Here is a 19,830-nt window from a genome sequence, read left to right as displayed (position 1 = left end):
TGACATTTTTATGACCTACTATACTATGACACCACACAAATCTGACAGTCTTCACCCTCTTGTCCACATGCAGCAGACCACCGCTGCCAGAAAACCAGCCCCAGTGAAAGACGATTCCTTCTTCGGAGCCTTCCAAGGCCTCAGTCTGGATGAACTGCTGGGAGGCAGCAGTGGATCTCCTGCTGTCTCTGTGTCAGCAGGTGGTGGAGGAGATCAGTGCAAAGTCATGTGAGACCTCACATTTAAGGACAATCAAACTGTAAATATTCTCATGCATGAGAGACTTGAAGGACAAAAGGGCTCATGGTGGAAAGGTGATTTGCAAATGACACGGAGGCTCACACCTCATAACCCAAGAAAAGGCAGAAAGGCACTTATTTGTTATACTGTTTTCATTTCTTTAGATTTTTTTTTCTTTTAGAAAAGTTAATATTGCTTATTCGTAATTCTCTGATGATTGTGCAGATTGTACTCTGTATTACTCTTTGTACAGCTTCTGTCTACTTGTTTTTGTGAAATATGACTGTTATAAAATTGAGCAAATCTGACACATTGGTCTTGAATAACTACAATTTTATTGATCCAGCATTGTCACTCCTGAGCTGCTTTCATTGTGTGGACTTATTTGAAATCCAAAGCAGGAACTTAACAGGTAAAACAATTTTATTCAACATAAATAGAAAATTATGTGCAGCAAACACCGGTCAGGTGTTTTTAATGACAGTATTTTAATGAATACATTTAAGACATGCAGAACTAAGACATTAAATGTAAATCCTGCATTTGTACTGTGGAATATTTTTCTGTGAATTGGTGGACGGTCCAGAAATCTGTTCCTGTTCTGCTTTGATCTGAGAGCACATATCAAGGTTGTGTGTGTGTGTATGTGGTCAGCATAGTACTGGCATATAAAGTATCTGTAATACAACCAGATCCCCAATAACAGTAATGCCACATACCTTTAGAACTCACCCCTCACATCTAGCTATAGCTACCTATCTAATGTTTCTTCACATGTTAGACTCTGCTCTTCAGACCACTGTAATGTAGGCTTGTTTGGACCAAGCTTTATTTAGTTATAAAAACAAAAAGAAAAAAACAATGACAAACCACATTTTTCTCATCAGTTACAGAACTGTAAGATGCAGCATTTCTCTTTCTTACATGAGGAGAGTATGATCTCTGGGTCCAGATCACAAATATGTACATTAGAAAAACCAAGTACAAAACTATGTTTGTCAGGGTCGGGATGAGGAAAGTATCTCGATGACTGTGGAACAACGACTTCAAAGTTGACTGTAGACGAAGAGGTGATAACACACAGAACTGTTTTTTTAACAACAGTAGGTTTATTCTAACAAAGTCCAGCTTTACAACATCATTCCCTCTGTTCCATCTTGACTTTCGGGGGCTTGAGGAAGGACCTGTTCTTTTTCTCCTTGCTCTTCTTGCCTTTGGCCTGGAAGGTCCTCCAACTGTCCACACGCCCATCTCTTGTTTCCTGACAGATGTGGTACAAAAAAAATGGTTATTTAAGAAATGCCAAAAGAAATCATGTGTCCATCTAAAAGTACATCAAGTAACCACGGTCATGGAGGAACACACCTCAAAGTTTTTCTGCCATTCTCTCTCCCGCTTTGCTTTCTCTGCTGCCTCGATTTCTTCCTCTCTTGCCCTTTTCCTGGTAAATTGAGGAATTAAGAATTTAATGGCATTCTGAATGAATTTTAAATTTCAAAAGTGAAATCAGTTACATTAGAATCAACATAATTTAGACACTGAAAGAGGTGAAGGCAGGTTACCTTTTTTTTTTTTTTTTTTTTTTTTACACTTTACAGTATAAAACACAAGTTGTAAAGATAATGTGCAGCAGTACCTTTCATGCATGTCCTTAGCTTCCCTTTCCTTCCTCTTGATTTCAAGCTCTGCGAACAGCTTCATGGTCTGTTTGTACACAGCTTGCTTAAACTGGAAAAGCACAAGGTAAGGTTTGTATTAACCCATATTTAGTAATGGACATGAACGTGACAAATGAAAATATTTTGTTAATAAAACGTCACAAAAATGTCATCTAAAAAAATAACAGTATGTAATAAAAAGGTCATTAAACATTCATACTAAGTCATAAAAAAAAGCCACGGGTATGTCATAAAAATGTTACAGTACAGCATGTAATAAAATGTCATAGTATAGTTCTTCATAAAAACACCACTAAAAATCTATCATTAAAATAATGCCATCGTATTATACATTTTAAAAATGTCCTTAAAAAGTCATAGCATACCAAAATGTCTGATAAAAACATTTGACTTATTTTTATAATGTTTTGACAGCTATAACCACTTACATGTCCGTTAACACAATAATAATAATAATGACTAACAGATCTTTTTCATCACTGTCCCTTTAACTTTGACGTACCACTTCAGGGTCATCTTCCTCCACATATAACGGCTTTCCATCCTTCTTCAGCTGTTTCCTTTTCTCCTTTACCTGTTGGGAGCAAAGAGTGGACAGTAAACCACCAGAACAGCTGGGTTACTTTGAGGGAAAATGACTTGAATGTTTGAATGGTAATTGAATGTGTTGAACACTCACGATATGCTCCACATATTCCTGTCCTGCATGGATCACATCTAAGGCTCTCTTCCTCTGCTCTGGTTCCAGCAGGAGTTTGTACGCCTTGTCCACAGCTAGAACAATGAGATGTTCAAGTGAAATTAAACTGATGTGTTTGTTTTTCATCTACTGACAGCATGCACAAAGGCAGAAGCTGAATGTACTATTAACTGTGCTAACACCACAGAAAGCCACTAACGAGTTCATCTGTTTAACAGCAGCCAATGTATATTTGCAACATACACCTAATCAGAGATGGAAGGAATTTACCTTCAAAGGCTTTCTGTGCTCTGTCTGGATCATCCTGATTTTTGTCTGGATGGACCAAAATGGACAACTGCGCAGTTAAAAAGACCAAATATTAGGTATTAAAAAGCAAAAACATGATGGCAGTATCACTCTGTCCACAGGTATGTCATATTCTCAGAGAGAAGACACCTGAATTTGTTTTTTTTGTTTTTGGCTTACCGCCCGAAATCTTTTCTTCAATTCATCATCAGTTGCCTCCGGATCAATTTGCAGCACCTGAAAATGATATGAACATTGTTTTGTTTATTTTACATAGTGTCTCCATTTTTCTCTGATTCTGTTTTTGGGGAAATACAGAGTTGCAATATTATGTAAAAGAAAATGCTAGTGGTTAAGTCAGGGATTTGATTTCACATTTGGATTTCATGTAAGGCAAGGCAATATATTGATATTATATCGATGTTGTGATATAAGACTAGATATTGTCTAGGATTTTGGTATGGTAAGTGTTGTCCTCTCCTGATTTTGAAAGCTGCATAACAGTAAAGTGATGTGATTATTTGAATTTACCAGACTTTTCTAGCTGGTCTATTATTCGCCTTTACCCAGGGGTCTGTAAATACGATGAGTTCTCGCTATCAACTCAAGGACAGGGAGACTCCCTGCCTCTTAGATACATGGCTAGCAATTGCACCTTCACAAGTCCATTAGAAGGCCGTGGTGTGGACCCTTGGTGCTTTCTGTGGGTCTTCAGGTGAGCACCCCCCTTCAACGGTGTTTCACCAATTTAAGCTCACAACACCTCCGGAGGGCTTGACAGCACGCTCCAGCGTCCTGGGGCAGCCCCCATGGCCCCTCGGGCTCCACAACCACGATGCTCTATGATGTCTCCTCTCTACTGAGTGGGTTAATCCAGCCCTAGTTGTGCTTCAGCTGCTAAGTCATTATATCCATGTTACTGATGATTATTTATCAAAAATAACACTGTGTAATAATTTGTGAAAGCACCAATAGTGAATCTGGCAATATCAGTATCGCAGTTGGTCCAAAATATCACCTGATGTTTGGCACTCAACAATATTTTAGGCATTTTTTTAATTAAAAATAATTCATACAAACATGGATAATGAAAGCACTGAATTGATGGCATGCTTACCTCAAAGGGATTGAGGTTGAAGTAGGACGAGCCAGGTCTGAGCAGTCTGTCAATCTGCTGCTTGGAAGTTAACACAGAGTCTCTCTTTTCAATCTGCTTCACCTGTCAAAAAGAAATTACGACCATGAAAACCTTCATGATACAACCAGAAGTTAAACTGCAATGTCCGTCTGAAAACTAATATACAAAGCGGTGTTTTTCTTTTCTTTTATACATTATGTAAGTGACATGTTTATAACCTGGAAATCCAGATGCCCCACCCCTAGCAAGAGTCTGGATTTCCAGGCTAACATGTTTAACTATCGGGGAAACATATGGGCCAGTCTCAGGCACTGAATTATCTTTATTGGTAGACTGATTTAAATGGTTAAAATATGTTTTGATGGGACCAACTTTCATCATAATTCTGCCTAACAGGGTGGAAAATCAAGATACAAGGAAAAAGACACGTGATAGCCTATATGCTCACCCTACTTTACTATTTTGTGTTCCCTTCAAACGATGTCACCTCCTAACACGATCTCAATGGAATTGAAGTCTATTTGGAAGGTGAGAAACTAGGAAGGGTGGAAAATGACTTGAGGGTCACACAACAAATTAAGAAAATGGTACATTATCTGAGCAAGATATTGATAGTTACCATCTTAAGATTTTGGATATGTTGTTGTTTTCTTTGTTTTTAAAGGATGCATTACAGTAATGTGATGAAATTTTCTGATCTTACCAGGCTGACCTAGCTATTGTATTATTGTCCTTTACCCACATTACTGATAATTATCTATCAGCAATATCATTGTGTAAATATTTCAAGAAAGCACCAATAATCAACCCTGCAATACTACAATGCAATATATTTAGTATATGTTTATGAATTAGCACGTATGTACCAAAAAAGTACAGAAAAATAACACATATTCTTGTATTTGTGTAAACAAACGACTCTAATGTATAATTTAAACCATCTGTTACAGTTATTTGACACATTATAAAGAACATATGAGGGAGTATTGAAGGAGGACAGAGAAGCTGCTACATAACGTTAACAGGAATGACCTGCTATGATATGATGTGACTGGTTAAAACGCAGTTACGCTGCACTATGATTAAAGCTGCTAAATAGAAAACTATCAGCACCTGCACTGACCGTAAATACTGTTTATCCTATTGTGATTCAGACTGCGTTGACTTGTGATAGTTGAGAAAGGGAAACTAAAAACTGAAACGATCTTTGATGGTGTCCTGATAACACCAGAGAGACGAAGCTGCTAACAGAACATCTCAGTATGTTAGCTTCTCGTCGTTAGCCGATGCTCATGTCCGCGAGGCCTCGTAGGTGATAAACACAACCGTTGGTTAAACGGCTTCAGCCGATGTGCGGAGAGCTACCGACACTTTCAGAATACACACAGTCACATGAGTTTAATCCTACCTCCGTGTAAAAGTTTTGAAATAATTCATCTGACACATTTTCGGTGGAAGGCTCTCCTCCGGCGGCCGCCATCTTCCCCCTGGTTTACATGTGACGTATAGCATCACGTGACTATGCAGTCCATTTAATGTAAACCGTTCTAGCGCGTGCTCTACATACAACAACGGCACATCTTTACGAAAAAAATAAATAAAATAATATTTAACTGTTGCTTTAAACTGGAATTAATGGACACGGCTATGTTAGAGGTAACTAGAAATATGAAAATATATCGCTGCTAGAATATAGAAACTTATCTGTACCAAAGACGGAAAATATAATTGAAAGTTAAATTATATTAAAAGTATAACGTTAGCTTCTTTTTTAAAAATCATTAAAAACGTGTTTTTTGACGTTTTTAAAACATTTAAAAAGATAAATGTTTTATCATGCACTATAAAACTGTACTTGTTATATTATTGTTACATTTTATAGAGCGCAACGATTTGCGATGTAACGAAGTCATCCCGACAAGTTCGCGTAGAGTTTACATTTTTCATTTAGAGACCAACCAGCAGAGCTTTGCACTGGGTGTCGCTGGCATAACATAACAATAACAAGGAGCAGCTAGCAGCCCCATGTCATATCCAGGAACTACATTTCCTATAAGTTCCGTGCATGCATCCTTTATTAGGATCACCCCTTGGATCCCACGACGTGTCGCTCACAGGATGCTCAGCTGCTCAAACACTGAATTTAACACCGGTGGCCTTAATTTTAACCTGAATTTTAAGGCTTGAAATTTCCTCCAACATCCTTGAAACACCTGTAGCCACCACGATTATGCAGGAATGGGTAAGCACAGTAAACAGGATTAGCACAGGTAGACCAAAATCAGGTTACACTGGTCCATTCATTATGTTTACATGTCCACCCCGTATTTCCATCCTCTGTGATGAAGTTTGCAGTAACAAACATGTTAATCCTTTACTGAAGGAAACATACTTATTATAATGAGCTCAGTGATGCTGCAGACAATTCACCATGACTGTCATTTATAAGAGCCAAGGTAAAGTTGGCACATACTGCAATGTTTGTAATCAAAACTTCACTAGATCCGTGTTAATATAAAAAATAAAATAAATATGCATACACAAACACACATGTGATTGGGTAATAAAATGTATTGAACAAACAAGAGCAACACATCCTTCACCTTTGCATGACTAATAATTTAAGCTGGCTAAGGAAGCAGCAGTCTGCTGGATGGAGCTCTGGATCATGACATGTCCATCAACTGTATCCTCCTACGCCTCTGCAGTGAGTAAAAAAACATGAACCATTAGAATAGACATTTCTCATGTTGGTCCAGGCAATAAAAATACTACTAGGGTTACAAGAATATGAGATTTCACATTATCAGTGTATTAAACAACTGTTATCGGTTACAATGACCCTTTAAGGAATGAAAGGTTTTTTATTGTAAATAAATGCTTCATTATAATTGAAACTTAATTTTTAAATGGACAAGGCTACAAACCTAAACAATGCAAACTCAAACTTTCTCCAGTACATGAGTAGCTGCACCAATCTGCAATTACTTCTCACCTGTGCCTTCTGCTGAGCTGGGAACAGGGCAGCTAGCTAGCGTTCCCATGCGTACTGGACCTTGAGTGTACGGACCAGTGACTATTTCATGCTGAGGGATGTGAAGCCCTGTGATGAGTGGCAGCAGCTGGTGGAGAACAGTCCCCTGACTGAGAGCTAGAAAAAAGCAACACAGATGCATGTTAACAAATCTCAGTAAATGAGCTCCTTAAAATCGACACACTGACATATGATGCAGTGTATCTAAAACTGACCCAAAAAAGGTGTATGCCAGATTTGTGACTTGATGCAGAGTTAATATTCTGAAAACCAACTTACAGAATTTACTGGCTCTGGTAAGCAAAGAGTTCATAAAAAGAAAGTAGGACATCAAGCACATTCTACAATATAATTAAGTAGGAGCATATTGAGACTTTGTGAGCATTAGTGCAGATGATGAACAACCTTACCAATCAGTCCCTTCCATTTGTGTGAACTCATTCACATGGATGGGGGCAGCTCCTTTACTGCCTAGTGACAAGAGGCAACATATAAAGACACAGTTCTGATATGAGAGACTTGTCAAGGACACTCCAGCATTTCATGGCACTTCAATACAAACCAAAACATGTGTCAACTGATGCAACTAGCCTTGTACTGCAATGCTATGCTCCATGCTTCAGTCTTACCTGTGCACTATAAATACTGGAACCCATCTACTGCCATCTTGTGGCCTTATAGGGTGCAGACATCTGTTTTGAGGCACAGCCATTGTTCCTACATCAGCCAATTTGATCAGTATTTCATTTAGCATCCTCTCGGCTATTTTGATTAATTTGAACAACAGCTCCTACAGTTAATATCTAAGTTTTAGTTAACACCTTTCTGGCTCAGGAAACGGTCAATAAACATAGTGTCGGATAAAGGAACAATGGACCAATAGTGGTGCTGGTGTAAAACTGCTACCTCTACTGGTGTAGGAGGGGAAATGTCCACCACCACCCTCCATTCACAGAGTGCGTGCAGACAGCTGAGCTGCTTTTGGTGCAGTGAGCCAAGGCTTGCAACAGGTGCTTGCAGGGTTTATAGCGCTTACCAAATCCTTGACTGTCAGCCTTCTGGCTGTTTAATCCAGACTAAAGAAACAGCCATTTGGCTCTTAAAATTGTGCGTGACTTCTCATTTGGCTTATAAGGGGAAAATATGTCTGTGGAGGAAATCCGCGCCGCTCATGTTTTCTCTAAACCCAAGAAACATACTGGTAACACAATTTTAATATTTCCAATGATTCTTCAGTCAGCTTTAGTGACTTGTGTTCTTCATAACCTAGGAAAAAAATCACACTCCTATTGAATTTAAAAAAAAAAAAAAAGCTTGATTCGTAGTATATTAGTAAGGAAACAATAAAAAGAAAGTATAATTATGGGTAATGTTTCTCCAGTGATTACAATTAGCTACAGGAGAGGAGACAGTACTCTGTGCAAGGCTAGCTCACCCTTGAGTACCGTTCAGGTGAGTTCCTCATTCTAGTGGTGCCGCTCTCAATGCTTCTCCACCTAGGCAGGTTGGAATAAGAGGACAGACACATGAAACAAGATACAATGATACCATGGTACCAAAAGGCAGATGCTAAATAATCACTTTTCTATGGTATGCAAATTCTGACAGGTGGTCTCTTGCTATGGCAGAAGGCACATTTTAAGAATTTTAACCCTTTGGATGGTCAGATCCTTGGAGTCTTCAAATAGGAGAGCACAAGATGGTTGAGATGATTTGCAGATTTTTGGAAATGAATTCAACTCAGCATACATGTACAAATCCATTCAAAGTCAAATGTGTTGACTTACTGCTTACTGCTGTAAGGGTGTCAGTATCAGGACCATACCAGTGCAAGTGACATTTTAGCATCATTCAAGATTGTCCTCGTCTGTAAAGTTTATATTAACAGATATACACAGTATATGCTTTAGTAAATGTTAGCCAGCCATTTGTATTAAGAAAGGTGAAAAACTCAGCACAGGAACTCTAAACCTGTGAAAATAATGTGTTTTCTACTACGCTATTATACTACATCCCATAATTTTCACAAAATCATCACATTTCTATGCTTTTGCACAAGAAATATATATTTTGAAATGTATCCAAAAATGTTACTCTGGCTATCTGAAGAGGTAGAAATAGAGACAAGAAACATGAGGCACAGTTTAAAGTGAAAGACTGTGCTAATAATTTTTTTTTTTAGGTCTGACCAGGATGCTTCAAAGCTTCAACTGTTGCCAAGGTAATCGACATCCAAATAAGTATTTGCTTTGTTTTTTTCACCTATAAACAGGTGAAGTAAACTGAAAGGAGGTGGCAAACGTCAGACACGATGAGGCCAGTTGGTTACAGACAGTTATCCATGGCTGGCAACTGTAGTGAAGCATTCGCTTTGCATCTGATGTGGCCCGACCTACTGCGTTTTAGTTACAGCTCATTAAGCATCCACAATTTTCACAAAAATAAATTACCTATGTAAAGAGTTGGCTGAAGTTTACTGAAGCATACACTGTTTACCTGTGCACACAACTTTTGAAAGACAAGTACAATCTTGAGTAATGGCAAAAAGTCAAATTAAAGTTTGGTACTTCAGTAGTTGTTGGTACTGTCATATTCACGATATGAATTCTGAGTGCAGGGAATGACTGTAGTCTGATGTAACATGCACTGAAAAATAAAGGGTTAAAATCCTGTTATCATCCAAACACCTTTCAAATTCTCTCTTACACAATTTCAGTCTTTTGAAATTATCCTTTGAGGTGAAAAATTTGAAGATCTTCATCCAAATAAGAGAATTGAGGTAGAAATCAAATCAAATACTAAATGACAACACTGAATTTGAGTATCTGACAATTGACTGATGCTCAGCTGAGTTTTATTGAAACGGAACAAACGTAAAAGTTATAAATACAAAGAACATCAGAACAAACTGCTATGGCTCTTAAGGTAAGCCAAACCAAATTCTACTGGGCAAGTTCAAAGAAAACATAGGAAGTTATGGTATCAGTTTAAAAAAAACACAATTTGTCTACCTCTAGAAATGCTAGGCATACACTTTGACATTACAAAACTTTGATTTCTTCCTTCCTGTGGATTCTTTTCTCCACCATTGCAAAAAATGAAGTATGAAGCTCTAACCATATGCATTTATTTACAAGCAAGTCCCTAAGCAACTATGAGAAACCACAAATAAAGGGAGTACAAGAAGGGGAAGGAGGAAAGGGGCATGGACAAAAACTTCCTGCAAGGCAATGTCATTATTTAATGTCCTCTCAGACTTTTGAGAATGAACGTCCACTTTTTTTTTTTCTTTTTTGTAAATGTTCATTGTTGGCTTAAAAAGAATCAGGAACAAAACGTAACAATAAAAGTGTTTTGTGTGTTTTTTTTAAAGACACGTCCCAATGTAACCGTAGGAGTAAGAAATGATTCACCACAACGGTTACGTTCACTTCTTCAGCCAAAAGGCTTTCCAGCCAATCATCTCGAGCCAATTCTGGGGTCTGTCCATTTTTTTCTGAGATATATACAGATTTTTTTTTTCATGAGGGGTGAAGAATAAAAAGTCAATCAAAAAATTGTGGCCAATCTCCTTTTTTCTCTTTTTATTGTTGTTTTTCTCTTTTTTTGTTGCCAAATACCTTTGGGTGCATCTACTTCCACTGCTGCCCATAAGAATCCTGTGAAAACTCCATGGTGTCATTACTGTAACCATAGTTACCGGAATAGTCGGCCCCTTGCTGCAGGGGCTGCTGGGCGATGGGCTGGGATCCCCAGTTCTGTTGGTTGTTGGTCTGGCGGCGCTTGGAGTCAGGCTGGTTAAACACGTCTGCCTTCCTCTTTCCGCCAACGTTGCCACCACGGTTGCCCCTGGCCCCGCGAGGACCGCGGCCCCTCTGCGGCTGGAAAGGGGCTCCACGCCCTCCTCGGCCACCCCTTGGACCACCAAGGGGCGGCCCTCTTTGGGCGTAGCCCCCCCGGCCCCGTGCTGGGGGTGCTCCACGAGCTCTAGGCGGAGGAGGCCCCCCCCTGCTGGGACGAGTACCACGGCCCCTCATGCTGTACACATCTTCGTAGCCGTAGTAAGGGTCTTCATAGCCACCACGGTAGTCATGATAGTCGTAGCCATAGTAGTCATCATAGTAGTCATCATATCCATAGTAATCTGGTGGATAGGCATAGCCCCCTCGGCCACCACGACCCCTGCCTCGGCCTGGCGGCGGCATGCGAGGAGGAGGGTAATAGTAGTAGTCATCATACCTGCAGAGGGGAAGATAGTGTTACATTTAATGAATTCCTTATAAGAGAGTTGGGCAGTTGACGAGTCACATGTCTCTGTCCCTCACCCTGCATTCCTGGTGGTCTGCCGAGCTGCTTGGCGCTCTTTCCTCTTCTTGTCTGGGGGCTTTGCCAGGACGATCTCAATTTCCTCTCCTCCTAGCTCCTTCCCGTTCATCTCATCCATTGCCTAACCGAACAAAACAATCTATTACTGTAACATACACACAATCAGCAGACATACGAAACATCTTGTCCAAGTGATAAATAACCCACCTTTACAGCAGCATCTCTTTCTTCAAAATGCACAAACGCGTAGTCTTTCAATTTCTTCACTCGCTCCAGCTTTCCAAACTGAGAGAAGGTCTTTTCAAGGAGCTCTTCAGTGACTGCTGTGGCCAGCTTCCTTACAAAGAGCACCTTAACCTGTGACAACAAAAAACAGGATGTTTGTTACCCTGAGAAAAGTGAATGGTTGTCTTTCAAGGACATTCTATGCAGACTTTTCCTAATTAACAATGTATAGACTCCCTCTCAATTATCACTTATGACTTGTGTGGCGGTGTATTTTTCTGTAGAGAATCTGCCTGTGTTTTATTTTCTATGTGAAGATGTACCCCCACAGGTGCCCCCCACAGCGTCCAGGTGCCAGAGCATGAGCAGCAGGCATCCACGAGACAGTGCAGAAAAAATGCAAACATAGCAAAACGAAATGCCAAAGAGAGTGGATCTGGGGTTGGCTTTTACTTTCGCTAGCAAGTGTTTTAACAAACAGTAACTGACAATCCTACATACTATAACTTTAAAGACAGAAAGACATGGAACTAACCTTGGCCATGACCTCCGGGTCTGGCTCAGCAACAGGGTCAGCCCACTCTACAGTGACTGGGTTTCCCCACACCTTGACCTTGCCGCTCATCAGGCGGCGGCGAGCCTGTGCTGCGGACTTGTGATCCTCATACTCCAGGAAACAGAAGCCACGGTTCTTCTTCTTGTCATCTGGCTGGTGGTACAGTATCACCTCTTGGAGACCCTCTGTAAGATTGAACAGGAACATCTCTGACTTTCTATCTATTTTTCTATTCTTAATAAGGATTTGTTTTAATGAGTGTCTGACACAGATCCACAAATGTGCTTTTGAGACTGACCTGTGACTTTGCCAAAGTCTTCCAATATACTTTCCCTCGTCTTGTTCTTTGGAATTGATCCGACAAACAGGCGATTGTTTGCAACAGATATACACACTCCCAAGTACTTGCCAGGGCGGATTTCATGGTTATCACACTAAAAACAAAAAACTGTGTGAAATTCATTGTATATGAACAGCAATTTAAAAAATTAAGCAATGTGAAAGTAAAGTAAAACTCTAGGAATCAAATCAAGACCATTTCCAAAATATCTTGAATATTCCTTTAAAACTAATAACCATTAAACTGTTTAATATATTTCTTTCAATGCATTGCCATTCTACTTACAAGCTTTACAGCCTTTTGTGCATCATCTTTATTGCAGTATGTGATGAAAGCGTAACCTCTATTCTGACCAGAGAGAGGGTCCATCATTAGCCTGAGGTCCCAGATTGCACCAGCCGACTCAAAGAGCGGCACCAGCTCATCCTCATACAAATCCCTTGGGATTTTTCCGACAAACACCTGATGAAGAAAACAGGTGGATAGGTGCATGGATTTGTAAATTGCAATATACAGCATGTTGTGCAGAATTATGAATGACACTGCAGCACAGACCTAATACATTTAAAATTAGGGACTTGAAAATCCATGATGAGCTGCTGTATATATTACTTATCTACCTCAGTTCCAATCCCTGGTTGTGTTCCTTTGAACACATCCTCAGGTGGGGGACCGCCATACTTTCTTTGCCCTGTGGTGACATCCAGGGTGTATCCTGTCCGCTCCAACAGAGCCTGGGAAACACACAAAGCAAAACATTAACTGAGCTGCAGAGGAATGTTTACATGACATTAATAATGACCTGCGTTAAAACAAACCTCAACCACACGACTTTGTTTACCTTTATTTTTGCCTCATCTGGGCCCTTGGTGGACTCTTGTACTTTACTTCCTTGTTTTTCTCTCTGTCTGTAAGTCTTCATGACTCCACAAAGGAAAGCACTTTTATTCTACAATAAAAACAGAGAGATGTTGTTATTTATGACCAACATTAACATCAAACTCCTGTTTAAGACAAGAAGGGCTATAAACCAGTTATGTGGTTACCTGTACGTGGGACAGGTCGCTCTCTTTGAATTGCTGCAGCACAGTAAGCGCTCCCTCCTCGTTGAACTCACGCAGTGCATCAATGGCCCTTTCATCTAGGTCAACATACGCCACTAAGCCTACAATTTCAAAACATGTTCACTGTCAGGCTCAGTTACAGTAGATAACAATACTACTACTGCACAGCTTGTCAATATGAGATCTCATAGCTCTTTGTGTCAAAACATCTATTACCCACCTGTCTGGAAGATGTTATCTAGACTTTCAGCCACTTTCTGGGGCAGCCCAGCATCAATGAGCGTCTGGTAGTTCTCTGTGTGTGTTGTTGTCACATCCATGGGCTCCTCTTCCTCCTTAGGCGTGGCAGAGCTGCCGTTCACCTCAGCGGCAGCCATTGTCCTGAAAAACAATATATGGCAACAAAAAAAATAATTAACAAAATTTCTTTTTTTTCCCATCAGACTTATTTTATATCTATTAACCTCCAGAAAATGTTCCCAAACAGCTCAACTCTGTTACAAATGAACAACACATTAAGGTACATATATCCATTTGTTCCGGTTATGTGACCCATACATTCTTGAGAGAGGTTCATTCTGCAATCCGGGAGGTTACCGGTAAACACTTTTAATTGTCATCTTCATTTTATCTGTTAAATCACACTTCAGAAAATCTTTCTGATACAGACACCAAATTTCTGTTATTAAATTCTCCTGTCTGGCTACAAAGTGCACATTGCTATGCTGGTCTGCCCTGCAGGTCCCCACAGACGGCATGTGGACATCACAGATATCAGCTATTGTCCCTCTGGAGAAACTGACCTATGATCTGGATCATATCTCAGACAAATTCTGCAGACTTTGGAAACACTTGCATTCCTGTTTACAGAGTTTGACTTTAATGTGCTATGCTATTAATCTGTTTCCTGTAATATTCCTGTTTTCCATCTTTTTTAATTATTCATATAATGCAGCGTATGTTTTTTTTCTCTGTTGTTGATAATTCTAGTGTGTTTAGTGTTTCTAAAATTCAAATATCAAAAGAAAAAACAATAAAGAGAAGGTTTATATATCTGTCATCAAGCAAACTGTTTTCAAATGGGTGGATGTTGTGATCTTGACTTTTGGTTGATGGCCTGTGTAACTTAGGGACATTACACACACTTGAGAATAATAATAAAAGCCAATTCTAAAAGTTGTGACAAGAATCTACTAGGAAATGCATTTGTTGTAATAGAAATTGACGTGAAAACGTACAAGTACTGCCCGGTAACACAACATGGTCACTTCAAGAAACCACCGTCCCGCCCCCTTCACATGCAGCTTGCTAGCTACCGAGGTGCACACATTTTATTGTCACATTTACATGCAATAGGTGTTACTGCATAGCAGCAATTACTGTAGTCAGGTGTATTTAACAATTTACAGACCAAAACAGAGCTCCGATATTTTTTTATCTTGAGCTAACAATAATATTGGTTAGCTTGCTGGCTAGCTAACGAGCTTATACGAAGGCCTCGCCGTGCAGAGACAGCTTTCACACACACACAAACACACACGCTCCGTACAAGGTGCAAACAGATAGTTAGCAAAACTCACCGGTCTAATTCGGGACACTAACAGTGGCGTGTGTTAAAATGTGAAACGATTAAATTCACGCACGTATACAAAAATGTCTAATACGAAGAATACGTTTCAGTCTAACCCACGAGACAAATTTCCAGACAGCTTCGGTCTCGTCGTCGGCTCGCCCGAACAACGCCACCGCTCGGCAATCATCGCGAGATGTTAGGGAAAAACGCACAGTTGGGGCGGGTGTGTTTGTTTTGACTTCGTCTTGTCATGGTGATTTTCACCCGGGCGCGGCGTTTTTGCCAACAAAAACAGGTACCTTTTATTAGTCATGTGTCTGGTAAATAAGTGAAGACATACTTTAAAATTCAAATGTCAGAATTTATAGCGCTGAGTCGACTTCCCGCACAACAAACCGTAATGCGGTGCCATCATGTAGAACTGACCTAAATAAAGCAATATCAATATTATTGAGCAAATCTTTCGGCTCCCCTGCTATAGTATCCTATAAAAGGTATAACATACACTCATTCTAAACACAAGGTACGAAAATAGCATTGTTTCATACTAACAAAGCTAGAAGAGATAGTTACGCCCCAGCAACGGCTTTTAACTCGAGCGGGCAGCGCGGTGATTGAAAACGAGCGCTTCATTACCAATTATCCAATCACAGAGACTGAACTTTGACCGACACGACTCCAGCCCAATGAAATCCAGCCATCTTTAAAGAGGATCCGCCTCATTTGTCTAACACAGTTCAAAGCACAATCCACAACTGACAAACTGACAATAAGCAGGAGGGACATACAAACACACACTCATGTTAAAAAAAAACTTTCAAGTAAATGAAAAATTAAGCACTTTATTGGAATTGAGGATGACATTATAACGTCTTATACAGGACCCGCCTTGACCAGCAACAAATCAATCTGTATCAGATAATTATTGACTTGGCAATCAGATGGCTGGGAGGAGGAGTGGTAACAGGCTTCCCAGCTTTAGTCATCATGTTTCAGCTTTCTGATCTTGCCCTCGTGACGTTCAATTTCTTTTTTTAAGCGCTCAATCTCTTTTTTGTGGTGGTCAATCTCTTCTGAGTGATGTTTCCGCAGCGCTGCCATCTGCTCCTTCTCTTTCTGCCTGCAGGTGGAAACGAAATGAAGAGAAAGTGAATCTCGTGGAAAACCAAAGATACAGGCATGAGCCTTCTACAGTGTGATTACTAATGCAATGACATGCTTCTCACCTGAAGTACCGTTCCTCCTGTGCCGCTTCCCGCTTTCCAAAGGCACCCCCGGCCTCCCTGATGGAGCCTCCTCCACCTCCACCCTTGCCTGCTCCCTTGCCCAGCTCGCCAAGCTGAATTAAACAGAGGGAATTGTCAGAATTAATATGTACATGTGCAGCTATCATTCCAAGACTATCTGTTGGTGGTCAACACATTTTTTAGATTAAAAAAACAAACACATTTCATGTTTGTAAAGAAAATAAGCTCTGCCTTACTTGTACCTATTTAACAAACTGGTAAATATAAAAGCAATTTCCCCTATATGCTCATCGTGTGAATCTAAAATACATTCAATGTACCTGGTTGTTTTTTTACTGCTGTTACTCCAAATAATTGTTGTGCAGACATTTCTGTTATTTGCTTCAGGAAACTATATTATTTCTCTGAATACATGGTATTCTGCTCATACTACAACTGAACTCGATGACCATCTTAAAGTTCTCGATCGTCACGAAAAATATAATATCCCTAAGAGAGGCATTTAAGAAACCTGTATACACTAGATCTGTGTTTTTTTAATATACATTGTGTTTTCTTGTTTTATATTGTTTTTTATTATTATGTATTGTGCTATAAGTTTTGCACTTTCTAAATATGTGGCTCTGCATTCACTCATGTGATTTCTTTACTGTATGTTGTCTAATGCCCTTGCAGATCATTTTGTGATTTATGTCTGTAAAAAGGACTATAAAAATACATTTTACTTCCTTACTTACAAACCTAGAAGAACACAGTGTTGCTAAATTAATACTATTCTTAATTAGTGCGAAAAAATATGCAACTTTTAAACAATCTCTGTGATGTAAAAAAAAATAAATAAAAAAATCCCTCTCTTCTAGGAGACTTGTACACATTTGGGGAAAAGTACATATATTTCATTGTCTGTATCACAAGTTGTAGCCTACTTAGATCTTTACTTGTGTAAAAATAACTAAACCACAATGAAAAAAAGATATTTACAAGTTAAAAGTCCTGCATTCAAAATCGCACCTAAAGTAAATATACAAAATTATTAGCAGCAAACTGTACTTAAAGTATAAAAGTAAAGTCTTGTGCAAAATAGCTCCATTCATTGATCATGTATCTATCAGTGTCATGTTACCGTCCAAGGTGAAGCAATCTCTCAATTTTGTCATGGTACGGCATGTACTGTTCATGTAACTATAGCTGTCACATAAACATGGTGGAGGAAAAGTACAGTATTTCTCTCTGAGGTGCAGTAGTGCAGAGTTGTAAACATAATATAGTTACAAGTATTCTAATTTTGTACCTAACTTTAGGCCAGTACTTGATTAAATGTACTCAGTTAGCTACCTTACAGCACTGTGACGTAACACCGGCAGAGCACCTTTCCAGTTATGCAGGACCCGTCTTTGATCGGTCAATGGATGATTTGCAACTTTTCTAACATTACATTGGGGCCATAGGCAACATGCTGCAGTATTTGCAATCACACAACGAAAGGTAATCGATGAACCGGCACAACAAATCTATCCCTGACTGTGCAAGCTAGCAACTAGCCAGCCTAGCTAACTCCATCCGATACCATCTGCTGTGCTGCGGTTAGCAAGCTAATGCTAACGACGTTAAAAGTCATGTGTCACCAATCCACCGCAGTCAAAGTTTACCTGATCAGATGCCATCCTAATCTGAGAAGCGACGCATTTCCTGATGTTTAATCTGATAAGGAATGATGCCATTATACTCTCAGATATGATGCAACTGCAGCTGAGCAGGGAAAGTTTGATGTTACCACCCTGGCGAGCTGAATGCGGAAATATGAACGGGAGCTTCCCATATGGGTGCTGCGCGTGGAGGTGGAGGCATGCGCCTCTGCTCCATGCTGCCACCAGGCGGCGAGGGGTGGGAACTGCAGGGGTTATGTTTATGGTTTGCAGACATTTGAGATCTGCAGCTGTGCTTGTGCAGCACATAAAAACAGTCAACAAATCAACCCTAATAAGAAACCTCACACTCGTACTGATTTGTTACCATTTATATTTGGATATGACCTTTATTCTAGTCAGTACATTTCGGCACCAATTCAGTGCACAGTAAGTCAGTTTTATGTCAATTTTGGCAACAACTGTAGGAGAAAGTTAATTTCTTGAACTGCGACATTTAGACCAAAGTAAAATATCGTTCCTCGTTTATTACTGGAAAATTAATTCTTCATATCTTTTGAATTGCTTTGCCTATAGAGAAGAATCAAATCTTAACATGTTCACCTGACCTGCTCTGCACTGACTACTATCTAGATTACACAAGCAGTTAATTATAATCAAAGGAGCAGTGTGTAGGAATTAGTGGCATGTAGTGATTAGGACAGCAGATTTCAACCAGCTGACACCTCTTCTCCATATGACAAGCGTGAACTCCTGGTTAGAATTCTTTCTGAGTTCAATGTTCAGGACGTTATTACCAGGAGCCATATTATCAGCAGAGGCCCCCCCTCTCCAAAGGCCAGTTCAGGCCAAAGATTCCAGATGCAATGAAACAGTTTTAGTATGCTGCAGAGAAAAGTTGCAGTGGTCTGAATGACTCTGTTGCATATTTGTACAGCTGGGTACCCATGTGGGCTGTACACATGGGCACATGCTGTGGCTGTTGTACATACAGGTTAGTAGTAGTAGTAGCTGTCACAGTCAGATATTTCTAAGACAATGCAATACAATGCAAATAAAAGGTAACATTAGAGTATCTAACCATGTGAGTGGAGTTGAGTAAGAGTTGAGTGCTCTGCTGATACATCCATGTGCTCCCTGGGGTTTATTATGCCGTTCAGCTTTACATTACATCGTAACGTACCTGTTGCTGTAGAAACAACAACAGTTTTCGTGATGTCGCAAGAGCCAGTCTCAGCTCGGTGCCTCGGTGTGAACTGTACTGTTGCAAGACATTGCAAGGCCATTTAGTTGGAAATGGGTGCACGTAGTTGCAAGTTGCAAGTCATTGCAAGGGGAATCTTTGGTCTGAAGCAACCTTTAAACAACAGGATCAGGTGATTTAAACCAGTCAAAACACAGAATGAATCAGTTTCTTGTTAAAAGTCAGTGTTTCTCTGATGCTGTATAGCTGTGTGGCTTGTCACAGATGGGCTGCTAGCCCAGCACCTGCTAATGTGTGCTCAGCTTTTGCCTCCGATAACTCACTGTGTGCTCAGCCTTTCTGTCTAATAACTTGGGATTCAGCTGTTCAGAGGGTTTTTCCACCATGAGCCAAATTATCTGCAGAAATGTCTTCTCCTCTGAAATGGACCAGGTGATTTAACCCGGTAAAAACACTGAATTAGGGTTGCAGCTGTATCCAGGTTCCATTGAACTCACCATACCCTGGGAGCACTCAGTGGATGAAGCTTATGAGTGGAAATGGCTACGCTATGCTGAGCTAGCTGCTGAA

General features: G+C 40.0%; 3 protein-coding genes across 4 annotated transcripts; all 3 read right to left on the bottom strand.

Annotated features, from left to right (window-relative positions):
• Nucleotides 1–556: 556 nt before the first annotated feature.
• dnajc8 (DnaJ (Hsp40) homolog, subfamily C, member 8) lies at nt 557–5,591 on the bottom strand. The gene is made up of 9 exons (XM_049601694.1): nt 5,454–5,591; nt 4,025–4,126; nt 3,088–3,144; nt 2,890–2,956; nt 2,599–2,693; nt 2,422–2,493; nt 1,877–1,968; nt 1,606–1,681; nt 557–1,501 (listed from the first exon to the last, which is right to left on the bottom strand). Exons 1-9 carry the CDS (start codon nt 5,523–5,525, stop codon nt 1,379–1,381), a joined length of 756 nt encoding a protein of 251 aa, XP_049457651.1. The 5' UTR covers nt 5,526–5,591; the 3' UTR covers nt 557–1,378.
• Nucleotides 5,592–6,596: 1,005 nt separating this feature from the next.
• On the bottom strand, nt 6,597–15,352 carry LOC125904507 (heterogeneous nuclear ribonucleoprotein R). 2 transcript variants are annotated; one of them, XM_049601953.1, is made up of 15 exons: nt 15,171–15,352; nt 13,811–13,971; nt 13,573–13,691; nt 13,368–13,475; nt 13,147–13,260; nt 12,812–12,988; nt 12,485–12,620; nt 12,166–12,371; nt 11,613–11,762; nt 11,405–11,526; nt 10,780–11,318; nt 8,515–8,575; nt 7,490–7,550; nt 7,041–7,196; nt 6,597–6,747 (listed from the first exon to the last, which is right to left on the bottom strand). In XM_049601953.1, the coding sequence occupies exons 2-12, from the start codon at nt 13,965–13,967 to the stop codon at nt 8,541–8,543; spliced, it is 1,863 nt and encodes a 620-aa protein (XP_049457910.1). In that variant the 5' UTR covers nt 13,968–13,971; nt 15,171–15,352; the 3' UTR covers nt 6,597–6,747; nt 7,041–7,196; nt 7,490–7,550; nt 8,515–8,540. The 2 variants fall into 2 exon arrangements, with proteins under 2 accessions (XP_049457910.1, XP_049457909.1); XM_049601952.1 differs by lacking the exons at nt 6,597–6,747; nt 7,041–7,196; nt 7,490–7,550; nt 8,515–8,575 and having other exon boundaries at nt 9,906–11,318; nt 15,171–15,351.
• Nucleotides 15,353–15,985: 633 nt separating this feature from the next.
• On the bottom strand, nt 15,986–18,221 carry LOC125904506 (ATPase inhibitor A, mitochondrial-like). The gene is made up of 3 exons (XM_049601950.1): nt 18,060–18,221; nt 16,390–16,502; nt 15,986–16,283 (listed from the first exon to the last, which is right to left on the bottom strand). The coding sequence occupies exons 1-3, from the start codon at nt 18,129–18,131 to the stop codon at nt 16,142–16,144; spliced, it is 327 nt and encodes a 108-aa protein (XP_049457907.1). The 5' UTR covers nt 18,132–18,221; the 3' UTR covers nt 15,986–16,141.
• Between the last annotated feature and the right edge of the window lie 1,609 nt (nt 18,222–19,830).

This window comes from Epinephelus fuscoguttatus, linkage group LG17, assembly GCF_011397635.1.
Source record: "Epinephelus fuscoguttatus linkage group LG17, E.fuscoguttatus.final_Chr_v1".
NCBI lineage: Eukaryota > Metazoa > Chordata > Actinopteri > Perciformes > Serranidae > Epinephelus > Epinephelus fuscoguttatus.
Note: the sequence above shows the minus strand (reverse complement) of the source record. Positions and strands in the feature narration are given on the sequence as shown.

Excerpts from the sequence above, each read along its gene's own strand:
- dnajc8 (XM_049601694.1), bottom strand. The coding sequence starts at position 5,525 with ATGGCGGCCGCCGGAGGAGAGCCTTCCACCGAAAATGTGTCAGATGAA. Across the intron at positions 3,145-4,024 it reads TCAACCTCAATCCCTTTGAG|GTGCTGCAAATTGATCCGGA; the intron begins GTAAGCATGCCA and ends TATCATTTTCAG. Across the intron at positions 1,502-1,605 it reads AATGGCAGAAAAACTTTGAG|GAAACAAGAGATGGGCGTGT; the intron begins GTGTGTTCCTCC and ends CACATCTGTCAG.
- LOC125904506 (XM_049601950.1), bottom strand. The coding sequence starts at position 18,131 with ATGGCATCATTCCTTATCAGATTAAACATCAGGAAATGCGTCGCTTCT. Across the intron at positions 16,503-18,059 it reads TTAGGATGGCATCTGATCAG|CTTGGCGAGCTGGGCAAGGG; the intron begins GTAAACTTTGAC and ends TGTTTAATTCAG. Across the intron at positions 16,284-16,389 it reads CAGGAGGAACGGTACTTCAG|GCAGAAAGAGAAGGAGCAGA; the intron begins GTGAGAAGCATG and ends TTCCACCTGCAG.
- LOC125904507 (XM_049601952.1), bottom strand. The coding sequence starts at position 13,967 with ATGGCTGCCGCTGAGGTGAACGGCAGCTCTGCCACGCCTAAGGAGGAA. Across the intron at positions 12,621-12,811 it reads CACAAAAGGCTGTAAAGCTT|TGTGATAACCATGAAATCCG; the intron begins GTAAGTAGAATG and ends TTTTGTTTTTAG. Across the intron at positions 11,527-11,612 it reads AAAGAGATGCTGCTGTAAAG|GCAATGGATGAGATGAACGG; the intron begins GTGGGTTATTTA and ends TTGTTCGGTTAG.